General features: G+C 39.9%; 1 protein-coding gene across 1 annotated transcript in view; it reads right to left on the bottom strand.

The window, feature by feature from the left end:
• Nucleotides 1-680: 680 nt before the first annotated feature.
• The window catches only part of LOC128660058 (gastrula zinc finger protein XlCGF57.1-like), a 77,351-nt gene continuing 54,781 nt past the window's right edge, over nt 681-23,250 (bottom strand). Inside the window, exons 3-9 of the mRNA XM_053713655.1 lie at nt 21,617-21,718; nt 12,864-12,977; nt 10,047-10,148; nt 9,428-9,529; nt 7,396-7,488; nt 6,934-7,035; nt 681-2,483 (exon numbers count right to left, since the gene is read on the bottom strand). Coding sequence (XP_053569630.1) covers nt 1,396-2,483; nt 6,934-7,035; nt 7,396-7,488; nt 9,428-9,529; nt 10,047-10,148; nt 12,864-12,977; nt 21,617-21,718 — 1,703 coding nt within the window. The 3' untranslated portion in view covers nt 681-1,395. The remainder of the gene's footprint in view (nt 2,484-6,933; nt 7,036-7,395; nt 7,489-9,427; nt 9,530-10,046; nt 10,149-12,863; nt 12,978-21,616; nt 21,719-23,250) is intronic.

Raw genomic sequence — 23,250 nt, 5'->3', positions numbered from 1 at the left:
CCCTGGTATTATCTTCTCAGTTGCACAAGGGTGCTTGTGTGTTGGGACCTTTTGAAAGATTACAGACTTGAACTTCAACTATGGTCAAAAGGGGACTGGACTGTTGCAGTAGAGACAATGCTGTACTGAAAGGGGTCAGTATACCATTTTATGTGTTTAAAAATAACAAACTCTTCATATCGATGAGAGCTCCAGTTTAGCCTAAATGTTAATAGGTAGAAGATGGGCTGAATGAAACAATGAAGGGTATATGCAGGGATAATACCTCCCCAGACTTCTGGGGGATGTTTTTAAACCAGAGGCCATTAACCCAAAATGTATTGATATGGTTCTAAAAACCTTTAGCGGATTCTAATATAAAAAGAGTGCTACTGTCTCTTTTAGAGTCTGTAGAACTATATAAATAACCTAGTAGACAGCACTTACCAGGTACCTATAGCAGAATATAACCCCTCAGCCTTAAAAAAACGAAAACATTATATGTGAAATTGTGGGTATGTAGGTTACTTAAAACTCTTCTTAGCACATAAAAATACCATAATGTCTACTACCTAAGATGTTCATCATTCCCACAGTGATCACCAACATCCTCAGGGGAATAAAGTGGCTTCTTATCTCAATTCCTTCTTTCCAATAAAGGTTCTCAAGTCCCTCAAAATAAAGTGAGGAGATACTTTGAATTCCCATATATATATCCATGTTTAATAGTATTACAAATATCCATGTTTAATAGTATTACAAATATCCATGTTTAATAGTATTACAATTATTACATTTTACAAGGTAATTACCTGTATCCTAAAAAGGTTTGTAACCCATCATTTGAAAGGTCAGATTCCCTATTTAATATATTATGTATTAAAATAAATGGTGGAGATGGGAGACCCTAAACATCTCTGGTTATAATGGTTACCTACATCTTAGAAAGGAAGAATTTATTTTAAATAAGTGGCCAAATAACTTTAGAAGTGCTGTCTCTCACAGAGAAAAAAGCAATTAATGACCAACTATTTAAGGACCGTTCCTCATTACATGTGATAGCAATCAGAAATATAACGGGGAAAAACCCAAGTGCCCCTCCTTATAAGGTTTTAAAAAGTAGTTATCTGATTAAAGTACAGAGGTTGTGGGAAGGACATCCTATGAACAGACATATCCATTTTCTTTAAAACAAGTTCTACATTCTATACTTCCGGTAAGTTATGAGATATGTACAGGTAAAACAATTTATCACTGTGTGAATATTTATGTGTGCCAAAATGCGTTTTTGGAAAAAAAATGTTCTGCTTTAAAAAGACACCACTCATAGGTTAATATTTATACAATAAGTTCAATGGTTTTGCTACAAATTAATATTTTTCCCTTTTGTGTATTATTTCTTGAGAAACACTTATCTCACTCTGTACATGGTACAGGTTTCTCTCCTGTACAAATATTTAGATGACTTTGGAGAACTGACATACTTGAAAAGCTTTCTCCACATTCTGTACATATAAAAGAGTTCAAACTTTTGTTTGATTTCTTCACTGTGTGGGTCATTTCATGAGCTGTTAAATTACTCTTTTGTGAGAAACATTTCCCACACACTGTACATGAAAACGGTTTCTCCCCTGTATGAATCCGTTTATGTTTTATGAGACAAGACTTCCAAGCAAAACTTTTGTTACATTCCATGCAAGTGAATGGTTTCTCCCCTGTATGAATCCTTTCATGTTTTAAGAGTTCTGACGCATGTGCAAAGCCTTTTCCACAATACATACAAGGGTATGGTTTCTCCCCTCTGTGCATGAGTTCATGAGATGTGAGGCTACTCTTATTCCTAAATAATTTCCCACATTCTGTACATGTAAATGGTTTCTCCCCTGTATGACTCCTTTGGTGTTTTACCAGATGAGCGTTACATACAAAACTTTTTTTACATTCCATACAAGAGAATGATTTCTTTCCTCCATGTATAATTTTATGAGTTATGAGGGTACTTTTGTGTGTGAAACATTTCCCACACTCTTTACATATAAATGGTCTCTCCCCTGTATGAATCCTTTGATGTTTTAAGAGATCTGAATTACATATAAAGCTTTTTCCACAATCCATACAAGTGAATGGTTTCTCTCCTGTGTGGATCCTTTCATGATATGTGAGGCTACTCTTTTGCGTGAAACATTTCCCACACATAGCACATTTATATAGCTGCTCCCCTGTATGAATTCGTTGGTGTCTCTGGAGACCTCGCTTGCTTCCAAAGATTTTACTACATTCTGTACAAGGGAATGATTTCTCTACTGTGCCAGTATCTTCTTTTTGCTTCAAATCTTTATTAGTCTGTGTCTCTGCTGTAAGTTCTCCAATAGTATCTTGCAAAGGCTTCTGGGATACATCTACCAGTTGACCACAGTCATTAGCTCTCAGCATTTCAGGGCTCTGTGGTATCAGTATAAGTTTTGGTCTTCTCTGATGTGGGTTTGTAATATTCAACTTGTTCTCTACAAAGAAATAGAAAAGTAAAAATAAAACAAGCATGAATAAACAATATAATCCAGTTTCTAGTAAAACACAATACACAAACGTGTGCTCTGTAAGCATTTAGTAAAGTTGTATCTGTTTTTATACTATGTACTTGTAGATATTTAAATAAAAATAATTGTATTATCAGGGAACTACAAGGAGGTTTAGCCCATAACCAGTGTAAAGACCCAAGTCTTCGTTAAATGCACTACATAATAGAGGTTTGGGATATACTGATATCTGTCTGTACTAAAAAAACTAATCATTACAAAAAAGTTTATATTTTATTCTTTATTTCCATCAAACTCTTCTCTTATAAATACGGTGAAGGCAACATAAAGGGACTTAAGTATGTAGCAGTTGTTAAGTGATAGTAGTGAAGGGGTTAAATGTTAGACAACTCATTGTGATACCATCATTTCTGATTGGCTGTTACTACTTTATAAGGAGGTAATGGTGCAGGACTAGTTGTTTATTTAGTGCCCTCCCCCGTATTTCCTGCACACATGGGTAGTTCTATCTAGTGCTGGCAAGAGAGACAGAACTATACAGTAAGGGAAATGGGTCACAGTGGACTACTCTACTCTCGGGGATTTGCACAACTACATCTTGATAAATCTAAAGAATATTTATAATTGTCTTATTATTATATATCGTTATCCACTCATACTTTATTTTCCAAAATGCTTAGCTTTCTTCACCCCTTTAGTTCTATGTAAATCAGCCACAGTTGAGCTATATCCAAGTATATTCAGTAATTCACAATAGCAATAAATTCAAAACTAACGTCAACCCCCCAATAATCTAGTTTATTCAAAGACATTCCTTAAAGAGACTTTGAATTGTAAATTGTTTTTCCCTTAGTGTTTACAATGACTTGTTATACTAGATGCAGAGTATACAATGTGTTTCTTTAGGTTTATTGTTGCATATGTAATAGCTGCCTTTGTTCTTTGAAATTACCACGCAATAAAAAAGGTCTGCTCTAACAGGTAAATCAGTTCTGATTATTTTATCACTGACATTAGCCAAAATCACAGGAAGTCAGGAGAGAGCAACAGAATAGAGGTCTGGTCAGTGAGCTGAGATCAAAGGGAGTCAGGAAAGAGCAGCAGAATAGAGGTCTGGGGGTTAGTAACTGATATCAGCGGAGATCACAGGGAGTCAGGAGAGAGCGCAGTGAATAGAGGTCTGGGGGTTAGTAACTGATATCAGCTGAGATCACAGGGAGTCAGTAGAGAGCAGTGAATAGAGGTCTGGGGGGGTGAGTAACTGACATCAGCTGAGATCATAAGGAGTAAGGATAAAGCATCGGAATAGAGGTCTGGGGGTCAGTAACCAATATAAGCTGAGATCACATGGAGTCAGATAGAGCAATGGAATACAGGTCTGGGAGTCAGTAACTTACATCAGCAGAGATCATAGAGAGTCAGGAGAGAGCAGAAGAATAGAGATCTAGGGGTGAGTAACTGACATCATTTGAGATCACAGGGAGTCAGGAGACAGCAGCGGAATAGAGGTTTGGGAGTAACTGACATCAGCAGAGATCACATGGAGTCAGGAAGAGCAATAGAATAAAGGTCTGGGGGTCAGTAACTAATATCAGCTGAGATCACAGGAAGTCAGGAGAGAGCAGTGAATAGAGGTCTTGGGGGTGAGTAACTGACATTAGCTGAGATTATTATTATCGGTTATTTGTAGAGTGCCAACAGATTACAGGGAGTCAGGAGAAAGAAGTGGATAGCGGAGGGTGAGTAACTGACTGTCAGGGTTTTTTCCCTGCTTTGTTTGCCATGTGCTGCTGGCAGCCATTATACTCACCTCTCTTGCTGACTCTGGTGCATACTGTGTGATGCTGCTCATTTCCTGCACTTCCTTTTATGGCCAGACTGGTGTACATCATCCGTGTGAGACAGGATGCAGTCTCAGAATTGTGATGTCATCACTTATTATTTAAAGGGCCTCTGTTCAGTATGCTTTGCCCTTGCGTTGTCTCAGACCTGTTTGTGAGTTCCAGTTCCTGTGTATTACTTGGCTGTCTGACGTCCCTCCTCGTTCCTGATCCCTGGCTTGTTCCTGACTCTGGTGTTCTCCTTGTTCCTGATTCCGGCTTGTCTGACTACTCGCTTTGGCTCCTGACTCGGCTCGTCTGACTACCAGCTCTGGTTTTGATTCCTGGCTTGTTATTTGACTTGTGGACTTTTTATTATTTTTTTGCTATTAATAAAAGGTGTGATTATTTTTGCACTTCTCGTCTCAGTGTGATTCCTGGCACCCTGACACTGACATCAGCTGAGATCACAGGGAGTTAGGAGAGAGAAGTGAATAGAGGTCTGGGGGTCAGTAACTAATATCAGATGAGATCACATGGAGTCAGGAGAGAGCAGTGAATAGAGGTCACGGGTGAGTAACAGATATCAGCTGAGATGACAGGGAGTCAGGAGACAGCAGCGGAATAGAGGTCTGGGAGTGAGTAACTGACATCAGCTGAGATCACAGGAAGTCAGGAGAAAGCAGTGAATAGATATCTGAGGGTGAGTAACTGACATCAGCTGAAATCACAGGGAATCAGGAGAGAGCAGTGAATAGAAGTCTGGGTGAGTAACTGACATCAGCTGAGATCACAGGGAGTCAGGAGAGAGCAGTGAATAGAGGTCAGGGGGTCAGTAACTAATATCAGATGAGATCACATGGAGTCAGGAGAGAGCAGTGAATAGAGGTCACGGGTGAGTAACAGATATCAGCTGAGATGACAGGGAGTCAGGAGACAGCAGCGGAATAGAGGTCTGGGAGTGAGTAACTGACATCAACTGAGATCACAGGAAGTCAGGAGAAAGCAGTGAATAGATTACTGAGGGTGAGTAACTGACATCAGCTGAAATCACAGGGAATCAGGAGAGAGCAGTGAATAGAAGTCTAGGTGAGTAACTGACATCAGCTGAGATCACAGGGAGTCAGGAGAGAGCAGTGAATAGAGATCTAGGGGTAAATGACATCAGCTGAGATCATAAGCAGTCAGGAGAAAGCATCAGAATAGAGGTCTGGGGGTCGGTAACTGACATCAGCTTAGATCACATGGAGTCAGGAAGAGCAATGGAATACAGGTCTGGGAGTGAGTAACTGACATCAGATGAGATCACAGGGAGTCAGGATAGAGCAGCAGAATAGAGGTCTGAGGATGAGTAACTGACATCAGCTGAGATCACAGGAAGTCAGGAGAAAGCAGTGAATAGATATCTGAGGGTGAGTAACTGACATCAGCTGAAATCACAGGGAATCAGGAGAGAGCAGTGAATAGAAGCCTGGGTGAGTAACTGACATCAGCTGAGATCACAGGGAGTCAGGAGTGAGCAGTGAATAGAGCTCACGGGTGAGTAACAGATATCAGCTGAGATGACAGGGAGTCAGGAGACAGCAGCGGAATAGAGGTCTGGGAGTGAGTAACTGACATCAGCTGAGATCACAGGAAGTCAGGAGAAAGCAGTAAATAGATTACTGAGGGTGAGTAACGGACATCAGCTGAAATCACAGGGAATCAGGAGAGAGCAGTGAATAGAAGTCTAGGTGAGTAACTGACATCAGCTAAGATCACAGGGAGTCAGGAGAGAGCAGTGAATAGAGATCTAGGGGTAAATGACATCAGCTGAGATCATAAGCAGTCAGGAGAAAGCATCGGAATAGAGGGCTGGGGGTCGGTAACTGACATCAGTTTAGATCACATGGAGTCAGGAAGAGCAATGGAATACAGGTCTGGGAGTGAGTAACTGACATCAGCTGAGATCACAGGAAGTCAGGAGAGAGCAGTGAATAGAGGTCTAGGGTGAGTAACTGACATCAGCTGAGATCACAGGGAGTCAGGAGAGAGCAGTGAATAGAGGTCTGGGGGTCAGTAACTAATATCAGATGAGATCACATGGAGTCAGGAGAGAGCAGTGAATAGAGGTCTGGGAGTGAGTAACTAAAATTAGCTGCGATCACGGGGAGTCAGGAGAATGCAGTGAATAGATATCTGAGGGTGAGTAACGGACATCAGCTGAAATCACAGGGAGTCAGGAGAGAGCGGCGGAATAGAGGTCTGGGGGTAAGTAAATGACATCAGCTAAGATCACAGGGCGTCAGGAGAAAGCAGTGAATAGAGGTCTGGGGGCGAGTAACTGACATCAGCTAAGATCATAGGGAGTCAGGAGAGAGCAGTAAATAGAGGTCTGGGGGTGAGTAATTGACATTAGCTGAGATCACAGGAAGTCAGGAGAGAGCAGTGAACAGAGGTCTGGGGGTGAGGGACATCTGATTATTTTTTAGATGTTAGTGTGGAGTAGGAAACAGACCTTGTAATTATATATTGTTTCAGAGGTGACAATGTTTCCATAAAAAAAAGTGTGAAAAAAATTTAACATAGAGATTCCAAGTATGTTTATAAATTCTCACCATTAACTGTGGATGTAACAGTCACATGATTTATTGTGGTCACATGATAATCAGTATCCGAGTCTTCCGGTTCTGACTTCACCTTAAAATTAGTTGTAAAACCTGCAAACAAGAGGTGAAAATCTTATGTACAGAAGGTGACGGAGACTCATGTTGTGATATCCTCCTCTAATATCGGTACAATAAATACATGTTCTAACATATTTTTTATTTTGATGTATTTTACAATATACTTTTCCAATTTTTATGTAAAACAAGGAAATGGATCTTTGTATTGTATTGCCAATACAACATTATTCAAGAGAGAACAAAAAAAACGGCCAAAACTGATTAGGATATTATCCCTTATATGAACTAGAAAGATGGTGCGGGAGGATGATCAGGTGAAGAACATTAATTGTTATTATTATTTATTTGCTACAAACAAGTAAATAATACCCAAGAATCTTATAAAATTCTCACCATCATCTGCGGATGTAACAGTCACATGATTTACTGTGGTCACATGATAATCTGCTTCCGGTTCTGACTTCACTACTATATTTCCTGCAAATCCTGCAAACAAGTTGTAAAAAAACCCATATATAGTAAGCAACAAGGCATATCTTGTTATATCCTGCTTTAATATTGGTATAATAAATACATGTTGCGTAGCTATTTGTTCTTTTATCTATTGAGAGTTTCAAGCATTAACATAAAACATACATCAGCTGAGATCACAGAGAGCCAGGAGAGAGCAGTGAATAGAGGTCTGAGGTGAGTAACTGACATCAGCTGAGATCACAGAGACTCGAGAGAGCAGTGAATAGAGGTCTGGGGGTGAGTAACTGACATCAGCTGAGATCACAGGGAGTCAGGAGAGAGCAGTGAATAGAGGTGTGGGGGTGAGTAAATGACATCAGCTGAGAACACAGGGAGTTAGGAGAGATCAGTGAATAGAGGTGTGGGGGCAAGTAACTGATATCGGCTGAGATCACAGGGAGTGAGCAGAGAGCAATGAATAGAGGTCTGGGGTGAGTAACTGACATCAGCTGAGATCACAGGGAGTCAGGAGAGAGAAGTGAATAGAGGTCTGGGGTGAGTAACTGACATCAGCTGAGATATCAGAGACTAAGGAGAGAGCAGTGAATAGAGGTGTGGGGGTGAGTAACTGACATCAGCTGAGAACACAGGGAGTCAGGAGAGAGAAGTGAATAGAGGTCTGGGGTGAGTAACTGACATCAGCTGAGATATCAGAGACTAAGGAGAGAGCAGTGAATAGAGGTGTGGGGGTGAGTAACTGACATCAGCTGAGAACACAGGGAGTCAGGAGAGAGAAGTGAATAGAGGTCTGGGGTGAGTAACTGACATCAGCTGAGATATCAGAGACTAAGGAGAGAGCAGTGAATAGAGGTGTGGGGGTGAGTAACTGACATCAGGTGAGAACACAGGGAGTCAGGAGAGAGAAGTGAATAGAGGTCTGGGGTGAGTAACTGACATCAGCTGAGATATCAGAGACTAAGGAGAAAGCAGTGAATAGAGGTGTGGGGGTGAGTAACTGACATCAGCTGAGAACACAGGGAGTCAGGAGAGAGAAGTGAATAGAGGTCTGGGGTGAGTAACTGACATCAGCTGAGAACACAGGGAGTCAGGAGAGAGAAGTGAATAGAGGTGTGGGGGTGAGTAACTGACATCAGCTGAGAACACAGGGAGTCAGGAGAGAGCAGTGAATAGAGGTATGAGGGTGAGTAACTGACATCAGCTGAGTTCACAGAGAGTCAGGAGAGAGCAGTGAATAGAGGTCTGGGGGTGAGTAACTGACATCAACTGAGATCACTGGGAGTCAGGAGAGAGCAGTGAAGAGAGGTCTGGGGGTGAGTAACTGACATCAGCTGAGATCACTGGGAGTCAGGATAGAGCAGTGAATAGAGGTCTGGGGGTGAGTAACTGACATCAGCTGAGAACACAGGGATTTAGGAGAGAGCAGTGAATAGAGGTGTGGGGGCAAGTAACTGATATCGGCTGAGATCACAGGGAGTGAGGAGAGAGCAATGAATAGAGGTCTGGGGTGAGTAACTGACATCACCTGAGATCACAGGGAGTCAGGAGAGAGCAGTGAATAGAGGTCTGGGGTGAGTAACTGACATCACCTGAGATCACAGGGAGTCAGGAGAGAGCAATGAATAGAGGTCTGGGGTGAGTAACTGACATCATCTGAGATCACAGGGAGTCAGTAGAGAGCAGTGAATAGAGGTGTGGGGGCAAGTAACTGATATCGGCTGAGATCACAGGGAGTGAGGAGAGAGCAATGAATAGAGGTCAGGGGTGAGTAACTGACATCACAGGGAGTCAGGAGAGAGCAGTGAATAGAGGTGAGTAAAAGGGCATAAGCTTTTTTTTTAGATCTTGCAGAAGGGAAACAGACCATGTAATTTTATATTATTTCATCAATATAACACTCGAGAGGTGACAATGTTTTCATAAGAGAATGAGTCAATAAAATGAGGATTCTCACCTTCATCTGTGGATGTAACAGTCACATGATTTATTGTGGTCACATGATCCTCAGTATCCCGCTCTTCTGGTTCTGACTTCACTTCTAATTTAGTTGTAAAACCTGGAAACAAGTAGTGAAACGCTCATTATGTACAGCAGGTAAAAGGGGCTCATCTTGTTTTATCCTCCTCTAATATTTTTTTTTAATAACATTGGTTTACAGAGAGCAGACAAAGCAGAGCAATATGATTAGGATATTTATTATCTCTTAAAGTGATTGTAAATTTACCCCTTTTTAAAATCAGATCCAGAATGTTAAGGATATTTTAGAAGGAATTTAGTTCATCACTTGTAATGATATAGATATAAAATTTGAATACCCTGCGCTCCGCCGCCCACTTCAAAAGTACATTTTTCCGTGAGCTATCGAGTTGAATTGTTATCCAATCAGCGCTAAAGCTACAACAAAAGTGCCATATGGGGAGAGCTTTGAAGTGGGCGGCGGAGTGCAGGGTATTTGAATTTCATAAGATAGGGTAGAAGATAGAAGAGTAAAAGATTGAATTAGAAAAACGTCAATTAAAGAAGTGACTATTGCGAAAAACCAGAGACCAAGAATAATCTTACAAGATTCTCACCATCATCTGTAGATGTAACAATCACATGATTTATTGTGGTCTTGTAATCCTCAGTATCCGACCCTTCTGGCTCTGACTTAACCTCCAACTTTGTTGGAAAACCTGTAGACAAGCAGTAAATCACTCTTCATCTACATCAATTAGGTGCATCTTGCTACATGTCCCTTTAATATTAGTATAAAAAAATGTGTTTTCAAGCATTTAGTGAGTATTTTTCCCCCCACATTTTTACATTAAAAAACCCCCAAAGGAATTAGTTCCAGAAGCAGAACACTGATTTACAGAGGACTAAAAGCTCAAGAAGAAGGAAAAAAAATGGATACTGACAATATTTAAAGGGACATAATACTCATATGCTAAATCACTTGAAACTGATGCAGTATTACTGTAAAAAGCTGACAGCAAAGTTATACTCAGCTGCTGCCCAGCTGCAGGTAAAAAAAAAAAAATGAACAGCAGCCAATCAGCAGTCATGAACTCTTTTACTGTGATCTCATGAGATTTCATAGTAAACTTCCTTAAAGGGACACTGAACCCAAAATGTTTCTTTTGTGATTCAGATAGAGCATGCAATTTTAAGCAACTTTCTAATTTACTCCTATTATCAAATTTTCTTCATTCTCTTGGTATCTTTATTTAAAATGCAAGAATGTAAGTTTAGATGCCGGCCCATTTTTGGGGAATACACTGTGTTGTTCTTGCGGATTGGTGGATAAATTCACCACCAATAAACAAGTGCTTTCCATGGTTCTGAACCGAAAAAATAGCTTAGATGCCTTCTTTTTCCAATAAAGAAAGCTAGAGAACGAAGAAAAATTGATAATAGGAGTAAATTAGAAAGTTGCTTAAAATTGCATGCTCTATCTGAATCACAAAAAAATTGGGTTCAGTGTCCCTTTAAACTGAATAGGGAAATAACATGAGAGTGCACGAAGCTCAATCCGTTAGCTGTCCCGGGACAGACATACTGATTTGCTGCTTAGAAGTCCTTTACAATGGGATGTGGCTACTGAGGAACTTTTGAAGTAAAATATCTTTCTTTTTTACATAGAGATGTTCAGGTGATATTTTCTAGTCAGCTTTTTACAGCTATGCTGCATCACTTTCAAGTGATTTAACATTTGGGTATCATGGCCCTTTAATATAAATTTAGTGCTAAGGTAGCGGGACAAAAAGTGAATGTTGTGTATATAATATTAAATATAACAAGAGAAAAGGTGTCTAGTAATTATTTATCACCTAAGCTATGTGATATAGAATATTGTGAGTAGTGTCTATATATAATTTAATCTGTGTTACAGAAAACAAATGTGTAATTTTTTTTTTATTAGTTTCCATCTGTAGTATTATCTGTGGAAAGTGGAAATACTTATGTTCTAAACATCCCACCCCCTCTATACCAACAAACACAAAAATAAACATAGGAAATTACAAGGCTGCTATACAGTTGGAAGCTCCCGCTTATAAAGTGATACAACCGTACATTCTGAGTTCCTTGTCCCACAACTACAAAAGGATGTTCATTATCATTATGGTGCCAGTTTATTGTCCGCTAAATGAAATATCTATTGTGTAATCTGTGTTTTTTAATAGAGGTTACTATTTGTTTATTGATTTACGCAGCTTTCTTGTGTACAATTTATATATTTTTTCTGCATATTAAAGTTCTATTCACTAGTTTGGTTAGTTTAATGTACCATATCGATAAAACTTTTTATTGTTGGTATATTTTTTCCTAACCAAACATTAAGAATATATTTTCTAGCTATCACAATTGTTAAGAAATTATTGGCCGAGCATTGCCAATACTCTAAATAGCCAGTAATGAATCATTCTACAGAACTGATTTATCTTAAAGCTAACACATAAATAATATATAGAGCATCTAGATAAGGATCTGACATTTAATGTAATCATTTTGCTATAGTTTACTCCATTTAGAGACTCTATTTGGTGCTAGACATATAAGACACTTGTGTTAAGAGAAGGTGAATTTAAATATTTGTCCTTTCTAAGCTCTTGGTTTTAATCCAACATATGGGGGGGGGGGGGGGGACACAGTTTTTTTTACAGATTCCATTTGGCCACAATATAAACTAAGGCTTGTAAGTCTTATAAGTTCTACCTTAGACAAGTAAATAGTTCCAACTTTCATTAGATTCTCAGAAGCTTCCTTAGTATCAGCAAGACCACTAGGAAGGCTAAAGAGAGGATCTATAAAGAGTCTAGGGTCTATGTAAGTAAGTTTATCCTTAAAGCTTTAAGGGTGACCCTTTTAAAAGGCTGCCTTAAGAGCCACATGTTTACAATCAGATACTGTGGTCAAGTACTAAAGTTTAAGACGTTGAATGACTGATCAGACACTTTGTTTGAGGTCTAATAAAAAAAAAAAAAAGCTTCAACAACAAATGCTCTTCCATGGATGTCAAAAACAGCAGGGATAGCAACATTATAAATGTCTGAGTTATCAGGGAGGGAAGAAATATTTTCTTATAAAATATAAACCCAGGCTAGAGCCTTGCTTTAAATAAAAGTTATTTTATCAAATATCTCAGGAAGTGTTTGTTATCCTAAGAGTAGGTATGGCAGCCTGGCCTTATTCGTCATTCGTTCATAGGAACAAATCATAGTGCACATACGTTTCATGGCATATAAATGTTATTTTTTAATTGTTTCATGAGACAACGGTTAAAAAAAAAAAAAAAAAAAAATCCTAGTTCTGTGTCTCCGTAACTTATTCTAAGATTTTTTTTCTCCCAGACAGAGCACTGATAACAAAACAACATCAGAGCCTCAGAATAAGGTAAAGATACTCACTATCAATAGCAAATGTATCTGTTTCGGTCTTTATTGTAGTCAGATGATTGTCAATGTTCAGCTCTTCTTTCTCTGACTTCACTTCTGAACTGTCTGGAAAGATTGTTGGAAAACCTGATGACAAGCAAGAGGAAACCCACCATGTATTAGCTGCTACATATCTGAGAACCAGTTTATTAATAATAGATATCAATACAGTGTAGTTATCTGTAACCCCCATGAAATGGTAAATAAGGGTCACTACTAGATCTAAATGCTGGATCTGTAATGCTTAAGAAATAGAGCTGTACAATGATCTTTAATGTCTGGGGAAGCGGAAAGCACTATTATACTTAACCTGCAGTGTTTGGTGATGGGCGAGGCTGAGACTAAGGATTTAGCGATTTGTCTAAACCTAATCTGCCATTTTAAGGGCAGTTCTGAGTTCCGTGCCCTGGTGTAAGAGGGTCGCCCCTTTGTTTAATTTGAGTGAAAAGGACACAAAGTTTTAACAAATGGGGTTGCCAATTGATTTTCTTCTTGTGCATGAGAACAAGTGATTTTGCTGAAAACAGAGATACCTGGGTCTTCTAGAAACCAAACTTAAAACGGTCAATATCAGATTTCTGCTTAAAGGGACATAATACTCATATGCTAAATCACTTGAAACTGATGCAGTATAACTGTAAAAAGCTGACAGAAAAATATCACCTGAGCATCTCTATGTAAAAAAGGAAGATATTTTACCTCACAATATCCTCAGCTCAGCAGAGTAAGTTCTGTGTAAAAAGTTATATTCTGCTGCTCCCAGCTGCAGGTAAAAAAAAAAAAAAAAGAAGAAATGAACAGCAGCCAATCAGCATCAGCAGTGCTGAGGTCATGAACTCTTACTGTGATCTCATGAGATTTGACTTAACTCTCATGAGATTTCATAGTAAGCTTCCATTACCTGATTGGTGAAATAAAATGAGAGTTCACGAGGCTCATCCCCTAAGCTGTCCCAGGACAGACACACTAAAATGCTGCTTAGAAGTCCTTTACAATGGGATGTGGCTACTGAGGAACTTTTAAGGTAAAATATCTTTCTTTTTTACATAGAGATGTTCAGGAGATATTTTCTAGTCAGCTTTTTACAGCTATGCTGCATCACTTTCAAGTGTTTAAACATTTGGGTATTATGGCCCTTTAAGTTTTCCTAGTGTGTGAAAGAGGAAAAGTAGCATATTAAAAATAGTACCGATCTGGATCCTGCTGGGAATTATGGGTTTTTAGTTTGGAGGGTTAAGGTTGATGGTGGGAACGAGACGTATTTCTGAAGCACATCGTGTCATACTGCAAGGGTTCTGAAATGACAAGTGCTTGATAATATGGGGCTTGGCATTAGGATGGAAGTCAGCAAAGTCTAAAAGTTGTGAGATGGCCATTTTCTGAAGTTCTAAAGCCACACTTGGTTTAATATCTGGGCAAAGTGCACAACTTAAAGATGCCATGTAAAAATGCTTTATTTGTCTAAGAACCATCAGTCTTGTTTAAAGCAAACCACCTTCCTCATCCGTGGTGTGTTCTGGTTTTGTTGGGCAATAACATAATTTGCTGCTTTAAATCAGGTAATCTGTTCTGTATTTTTTTATTTTATAAATAAAAAAGCCTAAAAAAAAAAAAAGTAAATTTATGCTTACCTGATAAATTAATTTCTTCTATGGTAAGACAAGTCCACGGATTCATCCTTACTTGTGGGATATTATCCTTCCTAACAGGAAGTGGCAAAGAGCACCACAGCAGAGCTGTCTATATAGCTCCTCCCTTAGCTCCACCCCCCAGTCATTCGACCGAAGGTACAGGAAGAAAAAGGAGAAACTACAAGGTGCAGAGGTGACTGAGTTTAAATCAAAATATATAATCTGTCTTAAAGTGACAGGGCGGGCCGTGGACTCGTCTTACCATAGAAGAAATGAATTTATCAGGTAAGCATAAATTTACTTTTCTTCTATAAAAGGTAAGACGAGTCCACGGATTCATCCTTACTTGTGGGAAACAATACCAAAGCTACAGGACACGGATGAACGGGAGGTACAAGACAGATGGTTAAACAGAAGGCACCACTGCTTGAAGAACTTTTCTCCCAAAAAGAAGCAAAAGGTATTAAAATTGTAAAATTTGGAAAAAGTATAAGGCAAAGACCAAGTCGCAGCCTTACAAATCTGTTCAACAGAAGCATCATTTTGAAAAGCCCATGTGGAAGCCACCGCTCTAGTAGAGTGAGCTGTAATTCTTTCAGGAGGCTGCTGTCCAGCAGTCTCGTATGCCAAACGGATGATGCTTTTCAGCCAAAAGGCAAGAGAGGTAGCCGTAGCTTTTTGATCTCTACGTTTTCCAGAATAGATAACAAACAAAGAAGATGTTTGACGGAAATCTTTGGTCGCGTGCAAGTAAAACTTCAAAGCACAAACCACATCCAAGTTGTGCAACAGACGCTCCTTCTGAGAGGAAGGATTAGGGCACAGAGAAGGAACAACAATTTCCTGATTGATATTCCTATTAGTAACAACCTTAGGAAGGAATCCAGGTTTGGTACGCAAAACCACCTTATCAGCATGGAAAACGAGATAAGGCGAGTCACATTGCAATACAGATAGTTCAGAAACTCTTCGAGCCGAAGAGATAGCAACTAAAAACAGAACTTTCCAAGATAGAAGCTTACGGCTAGATTTAGAGTTTGGCGTTAGCCGTGAAAACCAGCGTTAGAGGCTCCTAACGCTGGTTTTAGGCTACCGCCGGTATTTGGAGTCAGTGATTAAAGGGTCTAACGCTCACTTTTCAGCCGCGACTTTTCCATACCGCAGATCCCCTTACGTCAATTGCGTATCCTATCTTTTCAATGGGATCTTTCTAACGCCGGTATTTAGAGTCGTTTCTGAAGTGAGCGTTAAAGCTCTAACGACAAAACTCCAGCCGCCGGAAAAAAGCAGGAGTTAAGAGCTTTCTGGGCTAACGCCGGTTCATAAAGCTCTTAACTACTGTACCCTAAAGTACACTAACACCTATAAACTACCTATGTACCCCTAAACCGAGGTCCCCCCACATCGCCGCCACTCGATTACATTTTTTTAACCCCTAATCTGCCGACCGCCACCTACGTTATACTTATGTACCCCTAATCTGCTGCCCCTAACCCCGCCGACCCCTGTATTATATTTATTAACCCCTAACCTGCCCCCCACAACGTCGCCTCCACCTGCCTACACTTATTAACCCCTAATCTGCCGAGCGGACCGCACCGCTACTATAATAAAGTAATTAACCCCAATCCGCCTCACTAACCCTATCATAAATAGTATTAACCCCTAATCTGCCCTCCCTAACATCGCCGACACCTAACTTCAATTATTAACCCCTAATCTGACGACCGGAGCTCATCGCTACTATAATAAATGGATTAACCCCTAAAGCTAAGTCTAACCCTAACACTAACACCCCCCTAAGTTAAATATAATTTAAATCTAACGAAATTAATTAACTCTTATTAAATAAATTATTCCTATTTAAAGCTAAATACTTACCTGTAAAATAAATCCTAATATAGCTACAATATAAATTATAATTATATTATAGCTATTTTAGGATTAATATTTATTTTACAGGCAACTTTGTAATTATTTTAACCAGGTACAATAGCTATTAAATAGTTAAGAACTATTTAATAGTTACCTAGTTAAAATAATAACAAAATTACCTGTAAAATAAATCCTAACCTAAGTTATAATTAAACCTAACACTACCCTATCAATAAATTAATTAAATAAACTACCTACAATTACCTACAATTAACCTAACACTACACTATCAATAAATAAATTAAATACAATTGCTACAAATAACTACAATTACATAAACTAACTAAAGTACAAAAAATAAAAAAGAACTAAGTTACAAAAAATAAAAAAATATTTACAAACATAAGAAAAATATTACAACAATTTTAAACTAATTACACCTACTCTAATCCCCCTAATAAAATAACAAAGACCCCCAAAATAAAAAAATGCCCTACCCTATTCTAAATTAATAGAGTTAAAAGCTCTTTTACCTTACCAGCCCTGAACAGGGCCCTTTGCGGGGCATGCCCCAAGAAAATCAGCTCTTTTGCCTGTAAAAAAAATAATACAATACCCCCCCCCAACATTACAACCCACCACCCACATACCCCTAATCTAACCCAAACCCCCCTTAAATAAACCTAACACTAAGCCCCTGAAGATCTTCCTACCTTGTCTTCACCATCCAGGTATCACCGATCCGTCCTGGCATCCGGTGCTGAAGAGGTCCAGAAGAGGCTCCAAAGTCTTCCTCCTATCCGGCAAGAAGAGGACATCCGGACCGGCAAACATCTTCTCCAAGCGGCATCTTCGATCTTCTTCCATCCGGTGCGGAGCGGGTCCATCTTGAAGCAGCCGACGCGGATCCATCCTCTTCTTCCGTTGTCTCCCGACGAATGACGGTTCCTTTAAGGGACGTCATCATAGATGGCGTCCCTCGAATTCCGATTGGCTGATAGGATTCTATTAGCCAATCGGAATTAAGGTAGGAATATTCTGATTGGCTGATGGAATCAGCCAATCAGAATCAAGTTCAATCCTATTGGCTGATCCAATCAGCCAATCAGATTGAGCTCGCATTCTATTGGCTGTTCTGATCAGCCAATAGAATGTGAGCTCAATCTGATTGGCTGATTGGATCAGCCAATAGGATTGAACTTGATTCTGATTGGCTGATTCCATCAGCCAATCAGAATATTCCTACCTTAATTCCGATTGGCTAATAGAATCCTATCAGCCAATCGGAATTCGAGGGACGCCATCTTGGATGACGTCCCTTAAAGGAACCGTCATTCGTCGGGAGACAACGGAAGAAGAGGATGGATCCGCGTCGGCTGCTTCAAGATGGACCCGCTCCGCACCGGATGGAAGAAGATCGAAGATGCCGCTTGGAGAAGATGTTTGCCGGTCCGGATGTCCTCTTCTTGCCGGATAGGAGGAAGACTTTGGAGCCTCTTCTGGACCTCTTCAGCACCGGATGCCAGGACGGATCGGTGATACCTGGATGGTGAAGACAAGGTAGGAAGATCTTCAGGGGCTTAGTGTTAGGTTTATTTAAGGGGGGTTTGGGTTAGATTAGGGGTATGTGGGTGGTGGGTTGTAATGTTGGGGGGGGGTATTGTATTATTTTTTTTACAGGCAAAAGAGCTGATTTTCTTGGGGCATGCCCCGCAAAGGGCCCTGTTCAGGGCTGGTAAGGTAAAAGAGCTTTTAACTCTATTAATTTAGAATAGGGTAGGGCATTTTTTTATTTTGGGGGTCTTTGTTATTTTATTAGGGGGATTAGAGTAGGTGTAATTAGTTTAAAATTGTTGTAATATTTTTCTTATGTTTGTAAATATTTTTTTATTTTTTGTAACTTAGTTCTTTTTTATTTTTTGTACTTTAGTTAGTTTATGTAATTGTAGTTATTTGTAGCAATTGTATTTAATTTATTTATTGATAGTGTAGTGTTAGGTTAATTGTAGGTAATTGTAGGTAGTTTATTTAATTAATTTATTGATAGGGTAGTGTTAGGTTTAATTATAACTTAGGTTAGGATTTATTTTACAGGTAATTTTGTTATTATTTTAACTAGGTAACTATTAAATAGTTCTTAACTATTTAATAGCTATTGTACCTGGTTAAAATAATTACATAGTTGCCTGTAAAATAAATATTAATCCTAAAATAGCTATAATATAATTATAATTTATATTGTAGCTATATTAGGATTTATTTTACAGGTAAGTATTTAGCTTTAAATAGGAATAATTTATTTAATAAGAGTTAATTAATTTCGTTAGATTTAAATTATATTTAACTTAGGGGGGTGTTAGTGTTAGGGTTAGACTTAGCTTTAGGGGTTAATCCATTTATTATAGTAGCGATGAGCTCCGGTCGTCAGATTAGGGGTTAATAATTGAAGTTAGGTGTCGGCGATGTTAGGGAGGGCAGATTAGGGGTTAATACTATTTATGATAGGGTTAGTGAGGCGGGTTAGGGGTTAATAACTTTATTATAGTAGCGCTCAGGTCCGCGCGGCAGATTAGGGGTTAATAAGTGTAGGTAGGTGTCGGCGACGTTGTGGGGGGCAGGTTAGGGGTTAATAAATATAATATAGGGGTCGGCGGTGTTAGGGGCAGCAGATTAGGGGTACATAGGGATAACGTAGGTTGCGGCGGTGTAGGGAGCGGCAGATTAGGGGTTAATAATAATATGCAGGGGTCAGCGATAGCGGGGGCGGCAGATTAGGGGTTAATAAGTGTAAGGTTAGGGGTGTTTAGACTCGGGGTACATGTTAGGGTGTTAGGTGCAGACGTAGGAAGTGTTTCCCCATAGGAAACAATGGGGCTGCGTTAGGAGCTGAACGCTGCTTTTTTGCAGGTGTTAGTTTTTTTTTCAGCTCAAACAGCCCCATTGTTTCCTATGGGAGAATCGTGCACGAGCACGTTTTTGAGGCTGGCCGCGTCCGTAAGCAACTCTGGTATCGAGAGTTGCATCTGCGGTAAAAATGCTCTACGCTCCTTTTTTGGAGCCTAACGCAGCATTTTATTGAACTCTCGATACCAGAGTTAATTTTATGGAGCGGCCAGAAAAAAGCCCGCGGAGCGTTAACAGCCCATCTACCGCCAAACTCCAAATCTAGGCCTTAATATCTATGGAATGCATAGGTTCAAACGGAACCCCTTGAAGAACTAAATTCAAACTCCATGGCGGAGCAACAGGTCTAAACACAGGCTTGATTCTAACTAAAGCCTGACAGAACGACTGAACGTCTGGAATATCTGCCATACTTATGTGCAGTAGAATTGATAAAGCAGATATCTGTCCCTTTAGGAACTAGCTGATAGCCTCTTCTCCAATCCTTCTTGGAGAAAGGACAAAATCCTAGGAATCCTGACCTTACTCCATGAGTAGCCTTTGAATTCGCACCAATAAAGATATTTACGCCATATCTTATGATCAATTTTCCTGGTGACAGTCTTTCGAGCCTGAATCAAGGTATCTATGACCAACTCAGAGAAACCCCGCTTGTATAAAATCAAGCGTTCAATCTCCAAGCAGTCAGCCGCAGAGAAACTAGATTTGGATGCTGGAATGGACCTTGAGTCAGAAGGTCCTGTCTCAGTGGCAGAGACCATGGTGGAAGAGATGACATGTCCACCAGGTCTGCATACCAAGTCCTGCGTGGCCATGCAGGTGCTATCAAAATCACCAAAGCTCTCTCCTGTTTGATTCTGGCAATCAAACGAGGAAGGAGAGGAAATGGTGGAAACACATAAGCCAGGTTGAACGACCAGGGTACTGCTAGAGCTCCGCTTCTCAGTTCTCCACTCCTGGGATACAGATTGCTGATAGATGGCAAGAGTGAGTCTCTGCCCATCGAATTATTTTGGTAACCTCTATCATCGCTAGAGAACTCTTTGTTCCCCCCTGATGATTGATATATGCTACAGTCGTGATATTGTCTGACTGGAATCTTATGAATCTGGCCGACGCCAGCTGAGGCCACACCTGAAGCGCGTTGAATATCGCTCTCAGTTCTAGAATATTTATCGGGAGGAGAGCCTCCTCCTGAGACCACAATCCCTGTGCTTTCAGGGAATTCCAGACTGCACCCCAGCCCAATAGGCTGGCGTCCGTCGTCACTATAACCCACGCTGGCCTGCGGAAACACATTCCCTTGGACAGATGATCCTGTGACAACCACCAAAGAAGAGAGTCTCCGGTCTCTTGGTCCAGGTTTATCTGAAGAGATAAATCTGCATAATCCCCATTCCACTGTTTGAGCATGCAAAGTTGCAGTGGTCTGAGATGCAAGCGAGCAAACGGAACTATGTCCATTGCCTCTACCATTAAGCCGATTACCTCCATACACTGAGACACTGACGGGCGTGGAATGGAATGAAGAGCTCGGCAGATGGAGAGAATTTTTGATTCCCTGACCTCCGTCAGAAAAATTTTCATGTCCACTGAATCTATCAGAGTTCCCAGGAAAGGAACTCTTGTGAGAGGGATAAATGAACTCTTTTGTATGTTCACCTTCCACCCGTGAGATCTTAGAAAAGCCACCATGATGCCCGTGTGAGACTTGGTTAGTTGGAAAGTTGACGCCTGGATTAAGATATCGTCCAGATAAGGCGCCACCGCTATGCCCCACGGCCTTAGAACCGCCAAAAGCGACCCTAGCACGTTTGTGAAAATTCTGGGAGCTGTGGCCAACCCGAAGGGAAGAGCCACAAACTGGTAATGCTTGTCCAGAAAGGCGAAACTGAAGAACTGGTGATGATCTTTGTGGATAGGAATGTGTAGATACGCATCCTTTAAGTCCACGGTGGTCATATATTGACCCTCTTGGATCATTGGCAAAATAGTCCGAATAGTCTCCATCTTGAAGGATTGGACTCTGAGGAATTTGTTTAGGATCTTGAGATCCAAAATTGTTCTGAAGAAATTAAAAACTAATATTTTATCACCTCTTACACTTTACCCTTCCTAGTACTTAGAGTAGGCAAAGAGAATGACTGGGGGGTGGAGCTAAGGGAGGAGCTATATAGACAGCTCTGCTGTGGTGCTCTTTGCCACTTCCTGTTAGGAAGGATAATATCCCACAAGTAAGGATGAATGTCTTACCTTTATAGAAGAAAGGAGCACAAGGCACATTAGAGACACAAAATAAAAATAAGACCATCTCACCACCAGGGGATGTATACACTGCAGTATTTGTTGCCATTGATGGATTATCAGGGTCTATCTGTTCTTCCTTTATCTTCATCTTAAAACCGTCCGGCAGAACATCTACAAATCACAAAATCAATAAAACAATTATACAGAGCACTGTCAGTACAGCCCGGAGTTGATAATAGGATACAGTGTCAGAGAGTAAATATGGATCTCTGTCACTTTAATAAATATTAGGCCTGTTATTATTATTATCCTCAATAACAAGTAAAGCTCTGTGTAAACATTCATTATTAGATTAATAAATATAGTGCATCACTCACAATTTAAGTATCTTACAGCAGTGTTTCTCAACGGCCGTCCTCAAGTTCACCCAACAGGCCAATTATAGCTGAACCAGTGCACAGGTGAAGTAATCAGCTGATCAGTAACCATGGTTACTAACTTGCTCTCACCCATCAGCTGATTATTTCATCTGTGCACTGGTTCAGCTATAAATGAAAACCTTGTCTGTTGGGGGTACTTGGGCACCACGGTTGAGAAACAATGGCTTACAGCATCCAACTTGCTAGTGCTGTACACGGCGTCAGGATTCGTCAGTCCATTCCCACTATAACTTTCAGTGGAAACCCTGTTACTACTGCTCTCTACTAAACTTAAAGGGACATGAAACCCAAAAAAATTCTGTCATGATTCAGATAGAGAATACAATTTTAAACAACTTTCCAAATTACTTCTATTATTTAATTTGCTTCCTTCTCTTGTTATCCTTTGCTGAAAGGTTTATCTAGGAAAGCTCAGGAGCAGCAAAGAACCTAGGTTCTAGCTGCTGATTGGTGGATGCACAATACATCGATTGTGATTGGCTCACCCATGTGTTCAGTTAGAAACCAGTAGTGCATTGCTGCTCATTCAACAAATGATACTAAGAGAATGAAACAAATTAGAGAAGTAAATTAGAAAGTTGTTTCAAATTGTATTCTCTATCTGAATCATGAAATACATTTTTTGGGTTTCATGTCCCTTTAAAATGAGAGGTTCACGTATTGAAGGCGGTTTGTAGCAGTGATTATTGTATTTACATAGATGCAGCTTAATTCATATTGCAGCGACAATAGGGTCTGACTGACTATCTCGCGTCTATTGCATGCGTTTCTGACTGTTGCTGTGATATGTATTATGTATTTATGTAAGTCAAATACTTGCCGGTGTACTGCTGCCAACAACCTCACTTACAAGTTCTTAACGGCTAATCACAATTTTAAAAGGAAGTCAACAAGACAAGTCTTAGAGTTAGATTACAAGTGGAGCGCTAAATATTGCTTGAATGCAAGCTATATTAGTGCTCTACTTTGTAATAGCAGCGCACGATAATGTGCACTGGTGTAACAAGTCAAATCGCAATGTGAAAGCGAGCTCGCATTTGTATTGCTAGGAAGGATTGTGCTGACAAAAGCGCTTCTATAAGCTCCTATGGGAGCCTCGTTCTGATGATAACAGAGGCGGCATCAGAATCTCAGGCAGCAAAGGGGGTAAGTAGCGCAGCATTTTTAAATATATATGTATATGAATATATATGTATGTGTTAATATGTGTATATACGTAACACATAAATATATATATATATATATATATATACACACAGTATA

This window comes from Bombina bombina, chromosome 5 (genome assembly GCF_027579735.1).
Source record: "Bombina bombina isolate aBomBom1 chromosome 5, aBomBom1.pri, whole genome shotgun sequence".
Taxonomy (NCBI): domain Eukaryota; kingdom Metazoa; phylum Chordata; class Amphibia; order Anura; family Bombinatoridae; genus Bombina; species Bombina bombina.
This window is presented reverse-complemented; position numbering and strand designations above follow the sequence as displayed.